The 22,045-nt window shown below is 40.9% G+C and overlaps 2 protein-coding genes across 4 annotated transcripts in view; one reads left to right on the top strand and one right to left on the bottom strand.

The window, feature by feature from the left end:
• The window catches only part of LOC108746240 (chromodomain-helicase-DNA-binding protein 7), a 26,994-nt gene extending 8,074 nt beyond the window's left edge, over window positions 1-18,920 (top strand). The window contains exons 2-20 of one of the 3 annotated variants that reach the window (XM_018482878.1): window positions 1,076-4,237; window positions 4,411-4,728; window positions 5,019-5,419; window positions 5,543-5,896; window positions 5,989-6,283; window positions 6,372-6,869; window positions 6,988-7,212; window positions 7,313-7,629; window positions 7,704-9,857; window positions 10,223-10,312; window positions 10,995-11,192; window positions 11,871-12,300; window positions 12,381-12,666; window positions 12,891-14,149; window positions 14,355-14,598; window positions 14,692-14,968; window positions 15,194-15,338; window positions 15,453-16,253; window positions 16,624-18,920. In XM_018482878.1, coding sequence (XP_018338380.1) covers window positions 1,184-4,237; window positions 4,411-4,728; window positions 5,019-5,419; window positions 5,543-5,896; window positions 5,989-6,283; window positions 6,372-6,869; window positions 6,988-7,212; window positions 7,313-7,629; window positions 7,704-9,857; window positions 10,223-10,312; window positions 10,995-11,192; window positions 11,871-12,300; window positions 12,381-12,666; window positions 12,891-14,149; window positions 14,355-14,598; window positions 14,692-14,968; window positions 15,194-15,338; window positions 15,453-16,253; window positions 16,624-18,621 — 13,344 coding nt within the window. In that variant the 5' untranslated portion in view covers window positions 1,076-1,183 and the 3' untranslated portion in view covers window positions 18,622-18,920. Of the gene's footprint in view, window positions 1-1,075; window positions 4,238-4,410; window positions 4,729-5,018; window positions 5,420-5,542; window positions 5,897-5,988; window positions 6,284-6,371; window positions 6,870-6,987; window positions 7,213-7,312; window positions 7,630-7,703; window positions 9,858-10,222; window positions 10,313-10,994; window positions 11,193-11,870; window positions 12,301-12,380; window positions 12,667-12,890; window positions 14,150-14,354; window positions 14,599-14,691; window positions 14,969-15,193; window positions 15,339-15,452; window positions 16,254-16,623 lie in introns of those variants that run through there. The other 2 variants (XM_018482879.1, XM_018482880.1) reach the window with 2 other exon arrangements.
• Window positions 18,921-19,685: 765 nt separating this feature from the next.
• LOC108746219 (peroxiredoxin-6) lies at window positions 19,686-21,672 on the bottom strand. The gene is made up of 5 exons (XM_018482852.1): window positions 21,458-21,672; window positions 20,927-21,083; window positions 20,198-20,418; window positions 20,037-20,109; window positions 19,686-19,894 (listed from the first exon to the last, which is right to left on the bottom strand). The coding sequence occupies exons 1-5, from the start codon at window positions 21,541-21,543 to the stop codon at window positions 19,760-19,762; spliced, it is 672 nt and encodes a 223-aa protein (XP_018338354.1). The 5' UTR covers window positions 21,544-21,672; the 3' UTR covers window positions 19,686-19,759.
• Window positions 21,673-22,045: the final 373 nt, after the last annotated feature.

Consider the following 22,045-nt stretch of genomic DNA (forward strand, 5'->3'; position numbering starts at 1 on the left):
TTTCATTCTTCAAAATAAGATTCACTCAAAAAGTTTTAGAGAGCATGTATACGTGCAGTGAACGTGCACGCCGCGTGTCCGGATGGTGATTCATTGTTAAACCATTAGAAAAACTCAGATAGTTTACGGTCATTTTGCACAAATATGCGAATCACACAACACCGACAACGATCGCGTCGTGCCGTTTGTGCGCGCGACTTCACGCCGGAAAAAGAGGTAGTACTCCCGTGCAGAGTGCCGCTTCTCTCGCGTCTCACTTCGCGTCGTACAGCGCTTTTCATTTATTCCTCTTGTCCGTGGCGATTCTAATAATGCCCCTCTCGTTCCTCCCCTTCCTCCGCTTGCGCTCTTCTCTCTGAGAAACCTCGATATTTCATTCATGACTTTCATGGAAATTATTACTCGTCTCTATTAAAGTCTAATAGCACCGGGATACGCAAAAGCCGTAACGCAAAAACATTTTTCTGTGAATATCTCGGTATGTCGAAACGATTCGGTTGCGAAATATTTCACGAAAGATGACAATTATCGTGTCCCAATTACAGCATAATATATCGTTCTCGAACTCTACGCTTTTATTTATGCGCCTTCCTTTACGTAGACATATTTATTTTCTTCCCTTCTCGATTAATGTTCCTCGTACTCTTGAATAAGTCTAGAATTGTTGTAGTTGTCTGTTGTCAGTACTCATGATATATAACATATATTGTGTGTGTATACACACACACACACACACACACACACACACACACACACACACACACACACAATATATATATCATGAGTACTGACAACAGATATATATATATATATGTATAACTATATATATATATAAAATTGTAAGGTTTTGATATGAAAATATGGCCAGATGTTGCAAGCTGGATATATTCCGAGGGGGAAAAGTTATGGCGATTATGAGGAATTGAACCATAAGCGTATAGCTTTTCCCCTTTGGCGTATGTCGCTCCAACGAAGAGAGAGAATCAATAGAATTCTTATATCGTATTACATATATAAAAACTCAGAAACCTGCAAGAGTATCCAGCGTATGTAAAATTTTTTTTGATTGTTTCAGACAGCAAGAGCTTGGGTTTACTACCATGGGCACGTTACTGGCTATAAAAGAGATCGTACAATATTCTCCTAAGTCTGAAATGGGGACGAGGAGTCCTTCAGCGTAGACATGGACTACGATCTGTTTGGTGAAGATGTCAGTGGCTCGATGCTCGAGGCTCTTCCTGATCTCGGAGGGAACGATCACTTCGATCCTGCGCCTACGAATAATTCCGTAGCGGTGTCCAGAGACGGTCTGAATTCCGGCCCTAATGGAGGAGGGAGTTACATTAACCAATCTTATAACATTTCTCAAGAATCTCCAATACAAAAATTAACTTCATTCGGCGGATCTGAATTTGGTAGCTCGAATCAATTGCAAAATCCGTCGCAGCGCAGCATGTTTAACCAAAATCTCGGTACGTTCGATAATAGCGCCACACCTCAGCGTGCTATGGTGCCGGGCGCGTTTCAAAATCAGACTCGTAACATTGCACCGCAACAGCACAGGGGGCCTCATCCGAGTACCGGTGGTCAGTATCCTAGTTACAATGACAATATGTACTCTATGGAGCAGCAACACTCGATGGCTAGAGCCAACATGAGTATAGATCCTAGCCAACAAGGTTGGCCGGGTAATGGAACTGGTTATCCACAGATGCAGAGGCATTATAATCAGATGGCTCCGCAGCCTGCCACATACAGGCAACACATGCCACCACAGTATTCTCATCAGCAAGATCAAGCTGGCGTTATTAATCAAAAGATGCAGCAGCAACAGCAGCAGCAACAACACTTTAGTCAACAAGGGATGATAGGCAACATGGGGGTTTTGCATCAATCGATGCAACCTGGCGCGACCGGTGGGGTCTATCAGCATATGGTTGGGCAGCAACAACATTACCAGCAAGGTAATTCGGTAGCGGCTATGTATCAGACGACTCCCGGTTATCCTGGTTTCGCTTCGGCGATTCATCAGCAACAGCAGACTCAACAACCGCCCCAGGCGAGAATGCCGCATCATCACCCAGCGCATCCGACGCATCAACCGCATCCGTCTCATCCTCAACAATACCCTCAGCACACTCCTCAACATCCGAACACGCAACAACAACCGACGATGGATCCTCAATATCCCCATCATGCCACATCAATGTTCAATCAACCCCAACATTCGGCGCCACCACAGCAACAGTTCGGCACAGCACCGGCTAAACACTCGACGAGTCCACAATATCGCGCCGCGTTCCCACAGTTATCACCACAAATGTCACCACGGCCACAAATGTCTCCGCGTCCACCGGCGGTGCAGCAGCAGATGTCACCGCGACCCATTATGTCGCCTGCCAAGCCCACCACGCTTTCACCGCATCCTCACGTTCAACTTCCTCATCAACAAGGCAATCAGGCTAACGCGATGTCAGTTTCACCCTCGTGTCCGCCCACATCTATGCAAATGAATCCATCATCGCAGCAACAGCAGACTACTCTGCAGGCTCTCGAACAGATGGTGATGCCAGGAGTCGCTGTGTCGAATTCCAGCGTTCCCACTTCGGATCAGTATAATCAGTTCCAAACACGTCCGCCAATGTCGCAGACACCAAATGTTCTGCCGCAGCAACCGACGGCGCAGAGTCCGATGCCAGGCCAAGTCACGGGGCCCAGAATGCCAATGCCCGCTCAGTGGCAATCACATCCACAACAACAACCGCAACAATCGCAGATTAGGCCAAGTATCGGCGTTACCGAGGAAAGAGGTGGCATAGTAGAGCAGCCTCAGCAAGCGCCAATAGTATCCGAGCAGAGTACTCCGATGTTCCCCGTCGCTGGACCGGAGACTACTGTTCATAACGTTGTGGAAACGGCGACAACGACGAGCACAACGACAACGAGAGAACCGACGACGTCGACGGAGAATGTGCAGAACCCGATCGAAACCCCGAAACAACCAGAACCCGAACCTTCTTTGCATCAAAGTGCTCAGCAGACTCAGCAACAGGATGCAACCGCGCAACTCGTTCCACCGCAAGTGGACACATCGGCACAAAATAATTCGCAAAATAATTTATCTTTAGATCATACATCTACGGTAGGAAATATGCCTATACCCGCAAGTATTTCTCCGATTGAAACGGTGCAGTCTCTTCCCGCGTCCAGCACAAGTGGCAATATGGAGTGCACAAATGTGACTACGTCATTACAGCAACAGCAGCAACAACAACAGCAACAACAACAACCGGTTATTACACCGATTCAAAATCCCGTTTCTGGTATTGAGAATCCGAGTGTGTGTGAAACGAAACCACAAGAACAAAATATAGAAGTACACCAGTCGCCGTTGAGCAGTACAACGCAACAAGTTATGGTACAACAACAACCACAACATACTCAGCAACAACCTATCAATTGCCCTCCACAGCAGCCGATGCAACAGCCAGTACAACAATCGGTGCAACAACCAATGCAACAGCTTCATATAGCTCAGCCACAGGTAGTCCAGCCTCAGACTACGATACCGCCTCCTCAACCACAGTTACAATCGCCACAACAATCTCAAATGAATCAATCGCAGCCTGTTCAAATAAATCAGCAATTGCAATCACAGCAGCAAATACCTCAACCGCAACCACCACCACAACAACAGCAACAAATTGCAACCACTCAACAATCGCAAATTCCTCAACCCCAACAGCCCATATTGAGTCAAACACAGCCGGTGCAACCTCAACAAATTCCACCAGCGCCTCAGCCACAACCACAGCCACAGTTGGGACAAGCACAGTCTCAATTAGGACAACCACAGTCCCAACTAGGACAATCACAAGCCCAGTTAGCACAACCACAGCCACAGTTAGCGCCGGTGGCTCAGCAGAGTCCGACTTGCGTTACACAACAGGCTCAATCGACGACGGCGACACCGCCACAGACACAATCACCTCATATGCAACCTCAGCAGGTCGGCATAATGCCACAGGGTGCCGCGCTGATACCATCTCAGATGCCGCCGCAAATGCAAACGCAGCCAATACAAAATCCGACATCTCAGATGCAGAATCAGAATGCTCAGGTGCCGCCTGGACATTTAAACGCACAACAAATACCCGCAGTCAGTCAGACTGCCGGTATGGTATTGCCGCCGCATCAAGCTGCGGTTCCCGTGCCAAATTCGCAAACACCACATCAGGTATTATCAATATTGTTAAAGAATATATCTTACATAATAATTTTATCTAGAATATTCTATGATATATTCTATGTCCTATGATAAAATATATATATATTTGTGAAATATATATTTTACATAAATCAGTGACAATATATATTCCTCATTGATATCATTTATTTTTTAAATAATAGTATCATCCTGGAGGCGACATGATCACCGGCAACATGTATAGCATGCCATCTAATCCTACACAAACCCCAGTCACAACTGCCGGTTTTGGCACGTCTTGTGCACCGCTCACGCATCATCAAGAACGAGCCGCGTTGCAACAGCAGTTACAGGAATTGTACTGCATGCCACCGGCTCCGGAAAATCAAGAAAAGGTTGTCGCCTTGCAGGAGAAATTGCAGGCGTTACAGCAGCATGAAACGAATGATCAATGTAACGGTGGTCCACAATGTATATTACAAACACCGATGTTTACAGCTGCAGTAGTTGATAGTCCACAGGTGAAGTATAATTTCTTTGTCAAACGCGATGAATATAATTTATGTTTAAAAGAAATATTTTATTTGACAATACCTGAAATTACTAACATAACTTTTCTAATGCCAATTGAAAAATCATTACTGTTAGTCTAACTCAACTACATGAAGAATTCTTGTATAATTAATATTTGAAAGGCTACATAGCAAATTGAGATTTAAATGATTTTTTATTTATAATTTTTACTTCTGCTTATATTGTATCTTTTCTTGGAAAAAAAAATCATTTATCTATTAAATATTACTGAAAATAGGTTTCCAGTACTACTGGACGTGGTCGTAGTAAAGGTACGCCTCGAGCAAAGAAAAGTCGTAAAAAAGCCGATAAAGAGGCATCTGCACCTACCACTGCCATTCAGCAACCCGAGCAACCTTTGTCGGACAATAAAGTCACTCCAGGTGATAGCAGCAATGTAGTAGACAGTGCTGCAGATTCGGAAGACATTAAGCCATCTTCTGGGGATATGGAGGAGGAATGGAATAAAGGCAGAAAGTCCCGATCGCCTCGAAAACCACGCAAGCCGAAGGAACCTAAAGAGCCCAAAGAGCCGAAACCTAAGAAGGAACCAAAACCACCCAAGGAACCGAAATCACCGAAAGTGGCGAGAAAGAGAAATAAGGATAAAGACAAAGATTCCACAAAGCGTAACAGAAAGTAAGTATGATACCTAGAAAGGAACATATATTACTCGTGTGTATTATAAATTATCGTTATATTTACTTTTATATAATATTATTATATTATAAATTAGCGTTACATTTACTAATATTCTTATAGAAAAACTAATCAATCTGAGTCGGCTGATGATGAAGTTGTACGTGAAAACGAAGAAACTGCCGTTTCGGATTCTAGTGCTGTTAAGGATGCCGAGACAAAGGTCTGTGAATCATCCATACAGGGTGATCAGGAGCAAGTGGATTCTTCCACCAATGAACCTATGTTATCCGAAATAAAGGAAGAAGGCAAAGAGAAAACTGGGACAGAAGACGCTACAGAGGAAGATAAAAAAGATGAAAACTCGGAAGCAACTACTGCAACCGTTGAAAATACGACTAGTAAAAAGAAATCTGCAGCTAGGAAACGATCTAATGCTGGCAAGTCGTCTGGGGGAAAAAGTTCCAGAAGTTCTAAGTAAGTAATAACATTATTTTTTTAATCAGTAATGTTTGATAACGAATACCATATATAATGATTATAAAATTTTATCATTATTTTTTTCATAGAAAACGCAAGAGTCGCATTGCCCCTGATTCTGATGGTGAGGAACTAGCGGCAACGCCTCCGCCATCGCCGGAAGCTGGTGATGATGTGAATAAGCGGCGATCCGCGAGAAACACTCATCGCAAGAAGTATGTAGATGATGTAATGTTGCGGTTCTCTGATGATGATGTTCCTATGCAAGAAGCTCAAGTGTCGAAAAAAGTGGAGGGTGCAAATACTTCAAAGCCTGCTGCCACCAAAAAGGAGGGTGGTGAGGGCGGCGAAGTCGGGCCTAACAAACCAAACTTTGTATACATTGTACGTATCTTTCGAATTGCTAACTGCTTTTGTAAAGATTGTTATAACAATCTCCATAATTTTAATTGTACACTATTCTGTTTTATAGAACACTACAGATGAAGACTCTATGGTTGTGCAACATATTTTATGCTCTCGAATGGGAAAGAGAGAAGTTAAGCCCGTGGTACCCAAAGTAGAACCGCCTGTAGAAAAGAATGAAAACGTGGATAAAGAAGAATCTGATAACAAAGACGCGACATCTGATGATTCTGTGAAAAAAGAAGGTACGGAAAATGCCGAGAAAGAAGCGAAGATCGAGGTTAAAGATGAGGAAAAAAGTGAAATCGATAGCGTAAAAAAGGAAGATGCAAAGGAAGTGGAAGAACCTTCTTCGGATTCGAAACCAGTCGAGACTACCGCTGTTGTCGAGACGAAGCCACAGTTTGTCGAAGCCGAAGAATATTTCGTTAAATATCGGAATTTTTCGTATTTGCATTGCGAATGGAGAACGGAAGAGGAAATGTACAAAGGCGATAAGCGTATCCAAGCTAAATTAAAAAGATTCAAGCAGAAGCAACAACAAAACACCAATATTTTCGAAAATGTACTTTTGACGTTTGTTATTTTAACCTATGAATATGACATGTTGATAATAATTGCATATTAAAAATCAACATTAAAAATAATTTAAAACCCATTTTATGAAAACCTTTTTTTCTTAGACCGAAGATGATCCCTTCAATCCAGATTTTGTCGAAGTTGATCGAGTTTTAGATGAAGCAACTCACAATGATCCAACTACTGGAGAAACAGTCCGACATTTCTTGGTCAAATGGCGATCTCTGCAGTATGAGGACTCTACCTGGGAATTAGAAGAAGATGTTGATCCTGAAAAAATAGCTCAGTTTGTGAAATTTAATAAGGTGCCACCAAAGGAACAATGGAAGGTATATATTGAAATTTGTATACATATATTTTATAAAATTTAAGATTAAATGTTTTACTTATCTTTTATATACATTCATGTATATATCCTTGTTATTCCAGCCGAAGAAAAAACCCAATGCTGCAGCCTGGGTGAAACTGGAAGAATCACCAGTTTACAAGAGCAATAACATTTTAAGACCTTATCAATTGGAAGGGTTGAATTGGCTGCTATTTTCATGGTACAATGGACACAATTGCATTCTCGCTGATGAGATGGGTTTGGGAAAGACGATTCAGTCTCTGACATTCGTGGACGCGGTCTACAAATACGGAATTCGCGGACCATTCTTGATTATAGCTCCGTTGTCGACCATCCCAAATTGGCAGCGAGAATTTGAAAGTTGGACCGATATGAATGTCGTGGTATATCATGGATCGTAAGTATATTAACGCAATTTTATCTATATGCAAAAACAAACTGAATTGTCACTGTTATAAATTTCAATTATAGTGCGGCAAGTCGTACCATGCTACAAGAATATGAAGTTTATTACAAGAACGAGAAGGGACAGCAAATCAAAGATTTAGTAAAATTCAACGTGTTGATAACAACGTTTGAGATCATTATAACGGACTTTAATGAACTACGTGGATACAATTGGAGACTTTGCGTTATAGACGAAGCTCACCGATTAAAGAACCGAAATTGTAAGCTTCTTGAAGGCCTCAGACAATTGAATCTAGAGCACAGAGTACTTTTGTCAGGCACACCGTTGCAAAATAACGTCAATGAACTGTTTTCCTTGTTGAATTTCCTCGAACCGCAGCAGTTTGCAAGTAACGAAGCATTCCTGAAGGAATTTGGTAACCTAAGCAGCGAAGGCGAAGTGCAAAAGCTGCAACTTCTCTTAAAACCGATGATGCTACGTCGCTTAAAGGAAGACGTCGAGAAATCATTAGCACCGAAGGAGGAAACTGTTGTCGAGGTGGAATTGACTAATATACAAAAGAAGTATTACCGCGGAATTCTTGAGAGAAATTTCTCGTTTCTCGCTAAGGGCACCACTTCGGCTAATATTCCGAATCTCATGAATACAATGATGGAATTGAGAAAGTGTTGTATCCATCCATTCCTACTGAATGGCGCCGAGGATCAGATACAACTAGATTATAAGACTGGCGAGAAAGAAGATTCCGAGGCGTATTATCATGCTCTGGTGAACAGCTCCGGAAAGATGGTCTTGATCGACAAGTTATTGCCGAAACTGAAAGCCAGTGGTCATCGAGTCTTAATATTTAGTCAAATGGTAAAATGTCTGGATCTGCTTGAAGACTATCTGCTATATAAAAAGTATCCATATGAAAGAATTGACGGTAGAATTCGTGGAAATCTGCGACAGGCCGCCATTGATCGTTATAGCAAACCAGACTCGGATCGGTTCGTCTTCTTGCTCTGTACGAAAGCAGGTGGACTCGGCATTAATTTAACTGCGGCCGACACTGTCATTATTTATGATAGCGACTGGAATCCACAGAATGATTTGCAGGCGCAAGCTCGGTGTCATCGAATTGGGCAGCAAAAAATGGTCAAGGTATATCGTTTGCTCTGTCGCAATACGTATGAACGTGAGATGTTTGACAAGGCATCTCTAAAATTGGGACTTGATAAAGCGATTTTGCAATCCATGAATACTAGCCAAGGCGGTAAAGATCCCGGCAATAAACAATTGACAAAGAAGGAAATCGAAGATCTACTGAAAAAAGGTGCTTATGGTGCTATTATGGATGATGACAATGCTGGCGACAAGTTCTGCGAAGAAGATATTGAGCAGATTCTTGAGCGAAGAACTCAGATTATTACTATAGAAGCAGAAAAAGGCTCTACGTTTTCGAAAGCGAGTTTTGCATGCTCATCAAATCGGTCAGACATTAATATAGATGACCCCGACTTTTGGAAGAAATGGGCGAAAAAAGCGGAGATTGATACCACAGAGAAGAAGGAGGAAGATGAGTTAGTGATATCCGAGCCTCGGCGGAGGACACAAATTAAGCGTTATGGTCATGACGAATCGGTGGTTGACATGTCTGAATTGGACAGCTCAGATGAGAATAGCGATGATGACGCGATCGGCTTGTCTGGCAGAAGTAAGAAACGACGCGACAAGTTCGGCAAAAAGTCACGCAAGTTCTACGATGAGTACGTGCCACGCGAGGGCGAGGTAGTATATGGCAGTTGGGCGCGCAGCGAATGTTTCAAGGTCGAGCGTGGACTGCTGACGTTTGGCTGGGGTCGCTGGGAAGAAATTCTGCAGCATAGCCAGTTTCGTCGCGGTTGGCGCGAAGTCGACGTTGAGGATTGCGCTCGCGTCATTCTGCTCTACTGCCTGCGCTATTATCGCGGCGATGAAAAGATCCGTAGCTTTATCTGGGATCTTATCACGCCCATTGAGAACGGTGAGAAGGTGAAGAGCGTGTCGGTGAATACTAGCAGCAGAAACAGTCGGCAGAAAAAGAAGAGCCGTGTCCGAGAGGGTAGAGAGACCCGGGGATCGGTTATCAATGGCGGACCGAGTGATCCCAATCATTGGAGCAACGCGGAAAAATTCGATGGAGACATCTTTCTTGAGAGCAACTACAGAAAGCATCTCGGTCGACATGCTAATAAGTAAATATACACAAAATTATAAATTGTGAGGAGTTTGAATGTTAGAAGAAGCATAAATCGTCTTAAATTTTCTTCTAAATTATAATGTTATGGATAAAACAAATAATAATAAGTAACGGGCAAAGAAAGAGTCAACACATTTCTTTGAAATTAACAAAAATATATTATATGTTATAGATGTTTACAAGTAATATTTGTTTGTTTGTTTTTTTTTGCGCTTTTATTTTCATTGATTATTATAAATCTCCAACATTTATCATTTTTTAAATTAAAATTATTGGATACATTAATAGTTATTTATTTAATTTCTCAATCTTTATTAATTCTTATTCGGAGAATTTGATTTATTGTCTTTTATCTTACAGAGTATTGTTGCGTGTACGAATGCTGTATTATATCAAACACGAGATTATTGGCGACTTAGTACAGCATATCAATGATGGCGTTCATGTCAGGTGAGTCCACATCATTCTTCTTCTCTCACGCTTTTTCGTACCATAGACTACCATCTATCACAGATTCGTGTATACTCACATATGTGCTTACCACGGAGCTTAGCATAGTTGCATGTGCGATGTATTTGTTGATATCCTGGGAGCTATACCTGTATGAGGAATGCTCATAGAGCCCGGATCAAGTTGGTCCATGTAGCTCTGCAGAACGACTACCAATTCGTTTTTTACCCTACGCTACTAATATGAAATCGTTTTTTCCCCATCCTGTATGCACGTATCAATACGTTAACATATATACACGTGCGCTCGCGAATCGCTACGAGAGAGAGAGACGCTCTTGCACACTTGGTAAAACTGTCGCGAGGATGATCGAATTTCTGCAACAGAGTGGTAAGCCATAGGACTTGTTGCTAAGCAGTGCACTGTAATCGAAGGGAGATAATCGGAAACGTGTGATTTTAAAATCTCAAAGAGGGATGGGGGATCCGGATATTTTGTGTGTCGTATTATATTTCTGAAATTTTTATACAGAAAAAATCCCGTATTATTGCGAAGGGAAATCTCCCTTGAAATCCCTTTGTAAATTTGTTAATTAAAATTTCCCTTTATAAATTAATGAACACGCGCTGGTATCGGCACGTAAGCAAATTGGCAAACTTTGTAAAACGAAACCGCCCTGCAGTGCGTTGCCGCTAGACCTTCCACAGTTGACGGACCGACCGGCGAAATGGTGGGACTCGACAGCAGATAAATCCTTAATAGTCGGCTGCTACAAACACGGCTATGAGAATTACGACCAGATGAGGACTGACCCCGCGCTTTCTTTCATTACAAGCTGTCCTCCCCCTTTCCAGAACTCTCAGAACAAGAGTACCACCGAGTGAGTACCTTAGTCATTTTTTTTCTTTATTCGTTATTTGTTCATCTCTCTCTTTCTTTTATCTTCTTTATGCCCTGCCTAACTGTCCTAACACTTATGCCGCTTGCACCGCTTTCTATATATTTATATATATATATATACATATATATACGCTTGTACGGTCATAGCTTTTATTTTCAGCAATAGAATGGCGTATATAATGTTCACTTTAGCCTCATTCTTTAACTTTTGAATCTTCTTTACGAAATATTATCGACCAGTGAATGCTGTGCACAAACAGCAAAAATTAGGAAGGAACAGAATTTGTTTGTATCTACAACATTTTGAGAATATGGCGTCGTTCTTTTGCTTTCAAACTCTTCTTTGTCAAAGATATTTTATCACATATATAAAAAAGCTGCGCGCATTAAAATAGATCATCTAACTTCGCTGCCTTTCTATTTATAGTTGACGTTACGAAACATCAAGAGAGGAAAAATAAATTAAATCAATAGATACCATTCTCTTTTTTTCTAGTTCTCTTCATTCTACGGAATAAAACTTGGACAGGAATATCGTGTAAAATAATTTCAAAGTTTATTACATACGTATATGCGCAACGAACGAGTATCTTGTTTGTTTTATTGAAAAAAAACCGTTTGATAATTATCCTCATCCTGCTATTTTCTAAAATTTCAGCAGTAGCAGCAGAGACGATAACAGTCTGGAGAACGATATGGAGGATGGCGAATCTCCTGGAATAACAAAAGATTCGAAAGACTCTGACAAGTTTAGTCGAGAAACACCAGCAGATTCCCCTGCCATCTCGAGTAAGGCAGACACGCCAATACCAGAGGCTAGTGGCAGCCACGATGGAAACGACGGTCTTATCACAGATGACGAAAAGTCATCTTGGCCGGCTGTGGTAGAGCTTAATACACGACTGCGTCGCATGATATCTTCCTTTCAGCGAAATGTTAATAAGAAAGAGGATATTAAAGTTATTCCGAAACCTGGAAAGATGGGAATGGACAGCGAGACCACTCCCATAAATCATACCGGCATGATGCATGAACCACTTTCGAATATGCAAGGATGGGATTTGCAGCAATTAGCGATGTATCTTTTGGTTAGTATATAAGATTGTTTTGTTGTATATTTAAAAAAAAAAGTTCATCACATTATTTGAGTCTTACCTTGTATTTACAGAAGATGGAGAAAAAAGAAAAAATGGAGGCCATAGTGAAAGAACGAGAACGTACTCGATTCGAGGAACAAAAGGCAAAATGGACCCGCCGTGAAGAAAGCGAGTTCCTACGGGTGGTGTCTACGTATGGCGTTAATTATGACAGGAAAAAGGCTCAGTACGATTGGACCAAATTCAAAAGTATCGCTCGATTTGACAAGAAAACAGACAACGATCTCACAGACTACTATATGTCGTTTAGAGCAATGTGCAAAAAAGTTTGCAACGCGAAACTGAATGAAGAGGAAGGTGCGTCCTTTATAATTTTTTTTTTTTTTTTTTTTAATTAATATATTTAATTTTATTAATTTTTATTTATACAATACTAATTATATAATTGATTTTATTAATTTTTATTTATACAATACTAATTATATAATTGATTTTATTAATTTGTATTTATATAATACTAATTATAATTGAATATATTTTTTTTATTCTACGTAAAGTATTTTACTTAGTTGACGTTGCAGATTTTACAGATGTTCCAGTGGATCAGCTGAGTCCTGCCAAAGCGAGACAAATACTCGATCGTGTTGATCTTCTGAGCAAAATCCGCGAGGAAATCCTGTCACATCCGCATCTCGAGGAACGACTCTCGTTGTGCCAACCGTCGGGAGACACGCCAGATTGGTGGCAACCAGGGAAACATGATAAAGAATTGTTACTCGGAGCAGCGAAGCATGGTCTCGGGCGTACTGATATAACTATATTAAACGACCCGGACTTTTCGTTTCACAAGCTTCTTACGACGAGAGGAATGTATGCGAGTACGCAGACTCCTAAAGTAATAGATAAGTCCGAGAAAGCGATAAAGATCGAGAATAGAGAAGATATTTTGAAGTTTGACAAGGACGAGATACTCGTGAAACTGGAGAAAGGCGAGGGAACTTTAAAGATTGAAAAAGTTGGAGCGAAAAAGGACAAAGACCAAAGTACTTCCGATAAGAAACCCGAGAATGTGGACTCTGAGAAAAGCCAAGTGGAATTGACTATCGTCAAAACAGAGGCTAAACTCGAAGAAAAATCTATCGGTAGTTCGTTGACGATCACCACCGTCGCGAGAACATCCGACGTGGAAAACGTCGCTGTAAAGAACGAGGAAAAGAACGAGCTAGCGATAGAACCAATTAAATGCGACAGCACCAAAGCTAATCAGACAGGCACTGCCAAGTTGACCGATGAAAAGGTCATGAAGGAAGCTAGTTCAGACAATGTAGAGAGTTCTGCTGTTGTAGAACTTGAGAAAGAAAATAATGTACAAGAAAAAGATATTAAACACGAAGTCGAATCCGCTGAGAAATCAGATGAGTCACAAACGCAAGACATCGTAATGGAATCAACCGAGAAAAATGAAACAGAAGTTAAGGAGAAGATCGAGGATGTTGAGAAAAGCACTGAAACTATCGAGCCCGTTGTCGAAGATGATAATAACAAAAGTGCAAAACCAGATAATCCACCGATTAAGGAAGAGATCGAGACGCAAGAAGTAAAAAATTCGGACGTTACTAAAGAAAAGGCGAAGATTCCGCAAATTGATGATAAGTGCAGCGTCCAGGCTGCAGAATTGAAAGCAATGTTCCCGGATTTAGAGGTGATACAACCATTGTCACGGTTAACGCAGATCGATACATTCGTTTTACGAGACAAGCCGGCAGATTACAGTAACGAGCCTACAGTGATGCAACTCCTGGCACATGGCTGCACTAATACATCTATAAAGTGGCCAAAGGTAAACTTTTTTTTTTTAAATTTTTGATAAGCTTTTATTTACGCGCATAATATAAAAAATTTAATATTAAAAATATTTTATGAGATATTTAAAAAAAGGAAATTTAGTGTACATTTTAATTTATACACTATATATAGGCTCAATATTGTTTTATTATATGTATCTCGAATTCTATTATACTTATTGATTCGCCTTTACTTTTTAGGAGCACGCGATCGAAGCTCGTTTAATGCACATCGTGCACGCGATAGAGCACAAAGAGTGGCCGGTGTCGGTGAACTTTAGTGCTGGCGAGGAATTGGAGCTTGCGCAAAATGAAAAGGAATGTTCGGAAGTGATAACAATCACCACGGACCACGGAGTGTCTAGATCTATAGCAAGCGGAAACAACATCTCCGCTTCGAAGAAACGCAAAAGACATATTGCCATAGATGTAGAGACCGAGCGAGGTAATTAAAAGTATTTTTATATTAATAATGCAATCACACGTTTGTTATAACTGAGCATATTTATTGTGTATGATTATTTATTTCATTTTACAGCCAAGCTTCATGCGCTTCTCAATAGCAGTCACTTAAGTACGCCATCACCCGCGCCCCTCAGCAAACCAGTCGTTCTCTCTGGTTCGACCACCTGGGAGATCAATGATGAATCCCAGTCCGAAGAATCACGACGCTCTACGCCGGTCCAGCCACCGCCAGCACATCAACAAACGCGAACGCCGAATATACCCTTTGACTTAAAATACACCGTTCCGGGGAAAACGACTGTTATACCTGGGACATCAAGCACTTTGACGCCTATCGATCTATCCGCTGGGTAAGACATTCGATAAATATCTAATTAATATAATGTTATGAATATCTTTAGGATTTCATAATCAATTCTTATATTCAAGATTGTCTTAAATTTTGTCTTGAGGTGTTACGAACCAATCAGAAAGCCGCATTAGCGTCTTAAGACATTACTTAAGATGGTCTTGAAATAAGAACCGACTATGAATACCGGCCTATGAAAATATTTTAATGATTATATTTATTTTAGATATCCTAAATCAAGCTCTGATAGTAACAAGGACATTATGAATGAAGTTCAAGACTTCTCCATGCCGAACAAAAATAAGCAAGTCAGTAGCAATAAAGGGAAATTGGACAGTATGCTTGATAAGCTTATGAAAAGAAAATCTTGCGTGAGTACATTTTTAAGACACTACTAAGTTTTTAATTTTATATTATACATATTATACATTTATATGTATTTATTTATGTATATACTGTTTAATATCTAATTTATCTCTTAACAGCCGACAGAGGAACCGGTAGTCGGAAAAGAGAAGAAGCGCAGGAAATTAGATGAAATAGTATTGGGGTTGAGCGCCGCAAAGGAACAACAAAGCGGTCATTATCTTGAGCACAGCAAAAAGAGTACAATTACACCTAACGTGACCGTGACTCCGACATCGGCGCCGATCGGTCTTCCCAATCCTCCGACAAGTGCTCAAAAACCGTTCTCCATTACCGTTACATCAATTCCGTCTTCTCGAGCTTCGAGTTCTTCTACGCCCGTTTTACCGCCGCCGTCGTTGCACTCGCACAAAGATACCTTCTCCGCTTTGTTAGCTCAGGCCGAGCAACAGAATCGTGAATTGAAAAAACAGCAGCAACAACAGCAGCAGCAGCAGCAACAACATCAACAGCAGCAGCAGCAGCAGCAACAGCAGCAACAACAGCAGCAGCAGCAGCAGCAACAACATCAACAGCAGCAGCAGCAGCAACAGCAGCAACAACAGCAGCAGCAGCAGCAACAGGTCTTCAATTCGGCCCATCCGTCTTCCTCGAGCAGTAGTCATCGAAAAAGTTACGAGGCAATGATCGCGGACATCAACAAAGTCGCCGAGTACTCGTCCAAGATCGGCTCGTTTTCGCATGAGGCTAAGGTAAATAAATGGCTGGCGGAGCAAAGCGCGATGTCGGAGCAATTGAGTGCAGAATATTTGAATGCTCCCCGACGTCGCAGACCGCGCGTCGATCCATCCTTGCTGGATTGGAAGAAGCTCACCGGTGAAGAGAATGTCGCTGTTATCAATCGATTAACTGGCAAAAAGGTACGTTAATTCAGAATATATTCAAATTATAGACTCTTATTATATCCTATGTGTGGATTCTAAAATTGTTCCTCAAAATTGTCTTTCTATCACGTATGGATAAATTAGATTAATTTAATTTTATTAGCACAAATACTATTTGAAATTTAAATAATGTAATAAGTTTTGTCCATAAAAGCTAATTATATTATTTATAATATTTTTATAATAATTTCTACTATCACTTTTAAGTCATTTTTTAAGTTATGTTTTTAATCAAGCATAAGAATTCATGGAGTTATTTGTTATTTTTACAGAGTATAAATTTTGCTGAGTTGTTTGCGAACTAAATTTGGTTATTTCAAATTTCTATCAAATTTTTATTCTTCAGGTAACCGGAAGCAAAGCACCTCAATTGAAACGGCTTGGGACATGGCTAATGGAAAATCCAATGTTCGACGTTGATCCGAAATGGGCGGAACTTGTGAAGGAACGCGGTAATCTTCCGCATGACCTACAGAAGAGACTATCAGGTAATGAGCGCAGCAGCGTGAACAAGGGCAAGAGCCCGGGCAGACCACCTATGATGCCCAGCCCTACTAGCCAGCAGTCGGCGAGTAACGCCAATCTGGCGGCCACGTCGATGGCATCCAGCCTCAACTTCCCGCTCGGCAATCTAAATAGCTCTTTGCTGTCAAGCCTGTCGCTTGGCAATTTTGATCCGAAGAATCCGCTCTTGATGCCATTCGGCGGTCTGACGAACCTGGGCGCGCTCGGTGGCCTCGGTAATATCAGCAACTTGAGTAACATAGGTCTAACGAATTCGCTGTTTAATCTGGCCGGGTTGAATCTGCCGTCGTTGGCGGGCATGGAGGCAGCATTAAATGCGCAAGCAGCAACCAGCAGCGCGGCGGCAGCGGCAGCAGCGGCAGCCGCGGCGGACGCGAATAATCCGGTCGTGAGTTCGGCGAATAGTAGTAGCAGCAAGAATGCCGGCGCGGGTTCTTCGTCAAATATTGGCGGCAGCGGTGGAAGTGGTGGCGGTAATAGCAAGTCGCGTAGCAGCAAATTAGATCAGCCGTCGACCAGTAAATCCTCGGCTAGTGGTGGTCCGTCAACTTTGTCTGCTGTTTCATCTGCAAGTCTGCCGACTCCCTCCCCATTCCCGTTTCTCTTCACGAATCCCAGTCTCCTCTACACACCGCTAACATTAAGCGGCCTGAATCCGTTCTCTATGCAATCTGGTGGCGTGTCGTCGGCCTACGAAAGTCTTGCCCAATGTGGTCTGCTGAATCCACCGACATCCAGCGCTTCAATGGTGCGCAAGCCTACGTTATCTAGCAGCTCCTCTAGACAACGTGAGACCGTACCGGAATCCTCAACATCTTCATCATCGTCGTCGTCATCGACAACGAAGCGAAAGGAGCCTGAGAAGAAATCTTCTAGATATCCAGTGGATCCAGCCATAACTCTGCAACAATACACGGACATGGCGGCGTTGCATAGTGGCGAGGAGAGACGCCGCGTCGAGCAGCAGCAACAACAATCGCAGCAGCAACACGAGAAGCGAGAAACGGCAATAACGGAACAGGCCGATGTGGTAGCGGCGGATCTATCGGAGAAAAAGATCGAGCGGAAAAACAAAGAGCAAGATATGAAAGAAACTCTGGAGCATCTGAGTAGAACCAGCGCTGAGCTGGTTACGCGGAATATTGATGACGCTCCTAAAACCGAGAAACCGCCCAGCAGGAATCGTAGCAGCACGGATAGCAATCAGAATTCTGACCAACAGCAACAACAACGATCGACGCCATCGGCACCACCGCCGCTTGAAGTCACTCTTGAACCTGTTGCGAAAAAGATGCGCATCGAAATGGACACAAGTACGAAATCATCCGCATCGAGTACCGAAGTACCGACGGTGGAAATTGAACCGGTTTCAAGACCGTCACCGACGACTCCGACGAAAGTAGTGCAGCAGCCTGCATCTTCACAAGAGGAGACATCTAATATTCCACCCGTGGAAACAAGCACGGCCAAGAAAGAAGCGAACGAGACGACGACGTCATCGACATCCTCGTCGACATTTGCGAATGCGACATCGCCATCGACGCAGACTACTGGCGCGAAGAGTGACGGCGGGAAACCTGCCGCTCCAGAAACGGAAGAAGATGGCAAGGGTGGCACTAAGGCGCCAAAGAAGGCCCGTAGTGGTAAACGACTGAACGTGGAACCACCACCAGAGCGTAAGAATCTTCGTTCGAGTGCCGGTAGACAAGCACGGGCGGCTGCGGAAAGGCAGGCGCGAATGGAGGGTGAGATGCAGCAATCTGAACAGCAGCAGCAGCAGCAGCAGCAGCAGCAAGACAAGCACGTGGCCGGCGAGTGAGTCACGGCGAAGTCCCGTCGGACTGCTGCCTCAAAACGATGAAGGACAACTACCGAAAACGCCCTATGGGCGAAGTGACGAAAGGAATTCGGTGGACGCCGGCAATCCACCGTTTCTTTTCCAACTCTCTGATTCGACATTGCTCGCACAACGAAGATCTGTATGTAGATGATTCCCTGTTCGACACTGACAAGTGCGAAAGTGTAAAGTGTTTCTAATCGCAATGAAACGCGAGTGTATCGAAAGGGGGCTACAGACATTGGTAGAATCTACCGTAGCCTTCGGTTCGGTTCTTTGTTTGACGAAAAATGTATGAATAAATGGGACTCCCTCAATTTCGCGGGAGATGGATTGTGTATCGTTAGGCGGACAGTGTGTGACAGTACACGTTTATTGAATTGAAACAAAAAGAGAGAAATCTCTCCAATACGAAGGCTGCGATAGTATTTTATCACTCGATACTTTGTGTAGTAATTAATTTTTAATTGCGTAATCATGATACAATAATAAAAGTATAGTTTTGTTAAATTTATTATCTACTATCTCTTATTGGTTTTGACCAGGGACTGTTTTATATAAAAATATATATATACATATAGATATATATTATAAAATTGTGTATTCGCTATTGCGCATAAAGCAATTTACAAGCAAGGAATGCAAGACGGAATATAATCGTAATGTAGAGAAAAATAATTACAGTAATAACTTAATAAAAAAAAAGGAAAAATGTAAATATATATACAATTACGCCTATAGAGACAGTAAGCAATCGTGTACTTGAAAAAGGAAATGTATATAACGCAGTGTACTTTTAATTACATTAGGTGAAACAATAAACAGCTTCTTTCGTTGTTTGCAAATACCAAGGATTCGAATCTCTTATTTTATATTTACATGAAAAAAAAAAAAGATTAAATTAGGCTTAAATTATCTATTAAATAATTTTAGGATAGATAGAGAAAATTATTTAAATAAAGACATGGAATAGGTGTCTTTATTTAAATAATTAAAAATGATAAAGAAAAACGTTGAATGATTGATTTTATAAAATAATATATATTTTATGCAAACAAAATCGTTATGTGATTTGTGCAGCTTGAATTTTATTAGAATCTTTCTGTACATCGAATTTTTTTTATGCATCTAGAGGTTGTGGCACAATACGCATATATGTTTTACCAGAAGGTAACATCACAGTTTTGATATTGTTATAGGAAGATTTGGCTTCACTGTCTGATACACTCGGATCAATCATTACGTCGTCTCCTTTCTAAAATGTCGTATAAAATATATGTAAAAATTAACGTGTTAAATCATCAATGATATGTTTTCTCGATATTTAATTATAAACAGCGGAAAAATTATCACTTGAAAATCTAAGTGAAATTTTATTTTCTCAAACCTGAACCTACTTTCCAATCTACAGGAGTCGCTACTTTGTACTTTTGCGTGAGCTGAAGGGATTCAATTATCCTTATTATTTCGCTGCAATGCAAAATACGAAATTTTAGTGATCTTATATTTATACAAGCAATAAATAATGATATTTAACGAAATGTGAAACGTTTCTCACTCGAAATTACGACCGGTAGTGGCTGGGTATAAAATTGACAATCGCATCTTTTTGGCTGGGTCAATTATAAACACAGCTCGTGCTGACATGGGTAATCCAGTCTGACTATCGACCTCGGCGGGATCCAACATTCCCAATAATGTGGCTAGCTTTCTGGCTTGATCTTCTATTATCGGATATGGAAACTCTTCGCCCGTTACCTCACCGTAACTCTTTATATCCTAGAATAACGTTTTATTTAATAATACTGATATAAATATATGAGAGAAACTTATTAAATCTGATATTAAATTTTATCAAAGTGAAGTTATTAGTGCTTTCCAGCAAGAGAAGTAGTGTAATACAGTGATAATTACTTTATCTTTCACATTAGCAAACAGCAGAGATGTAATGATTCAATATCTTACACTGTATCATCTAGTTCTTGTTGGAAAACATCCTAGATCAAATGCATTTATTTAAAAGAACTTATGTTGACTACACTGGATTAGTTTTAAAAGCTGCTTTTTATAAAGCATTTAAATGTAGTGTCAGTATAATCAATTTTGATAATAAAATACATATATATTCTACTAAATAACATGACAATATCATTGTTGGATATTTAATCATTTAAGATATTTGTATGTTCTCTTACATTTAACATTACTTTATCAATTTCACATCTAGCGGCTTTTAGTATGTACTAATCTAGTGTAATGCAAGTGACTGAATTCGCTGCGAGCAAACCTCTATCCATTTACGATGGGAGTCGACTGAATTACAGGATAATGCTATCACTTTCACACTCAATCTCTTGAATTCAGGCATTAGTTTTACAACTCGTGCCAACTCGGTTGTGCAGACTGGTGTGAAGTCATTTGGATGTGAAAATAAGATACCCCACCTGTATATTTCAGACAAGTATTTTATACAAACTGAATTATGAATAAACTGAACTGAAAATCGTGTAATTTAATAATTATGCATACATCATAAATTTATTGTAAACAAATGTAAAATATCATATATATGTGTGTACATTTTAATACACATTATATACATAAATTAAATACATTTCACGTCATGTGATAAAGCACAACAAATGAACAAAGTAGTAATGTCTCAAGTACTTGTATTTACAACATTTCGATCGTATTTATGAATATTTCAGTTCGTAACGCATATCGCCAATAATTAAGTTTCTTTTCTACACTATTCTACAGGATCACATGACGACAGAGTGTCTGTCTAGGTTACAAATATTACAGAATGCCTTACGAATCGCCCAGCCATTCGTGAAATCTGATCGTGCCCATCTGGGTATCCGCTGTGAAGTCTGGAAACACTTCGCCTAGTAAGACCATAGTGTCGTGGAATGTGTAATTTCACGATAAAACAAAAGTATATCACTGTTGCTTCGTTAAGAAGCACGCGTCCATCAACTCTTAACTATCTTCAACTATATCCGTCGTCGTTTGTATCGAACTGTAACAAATCAGGAAACAGGGAGGGTGGGAGAACTTTCAGTGGCGTATTTAGGCTCGCGAAATAAATGGCACCCATTGTTGGGCGTATTCAGAGATTCCCACTCGAGGTATTCCTCAGAATCATTACTGTTATTTTATTTTTGTTTAATGAATGTCCGGTGAACAATGAGAATAAAATGATATCTAAGTGACACTCAGATGGGAAAAGTATCCATAGAAAAAGAACAGCGTCCGAAGTTTTGATCAAACTTCGATTGAATTAGCTTAATTAGCGATTATTTTAATTTATCAGATATCAATCTTTGTGCCGTTTTGTTCATCTAAACGGAATAATTAATTTTTCTTTGTTTAATGGAAAGAAGAATTAAATCAGCGATAA

This window comes from Trachymyrmex septentrionalis, unplaced genomic scaffold (genome assembly GCF_001594115.1).
Source record: "Trachymyrmex septentrionalis isolate Tsep2-gDNA-1 unplaced genomic scaffold, Tsep1.0 scaffold161, whole genome shotgun sequence".
In the NCBI taxonomy this organism is placed as follows: Eukaryota; Metazoa; Arthropoda; class Insecta; order Hymenoptera; family Formicidae; genus Trachymyrmex; species Trachymyrmex septentrionalis.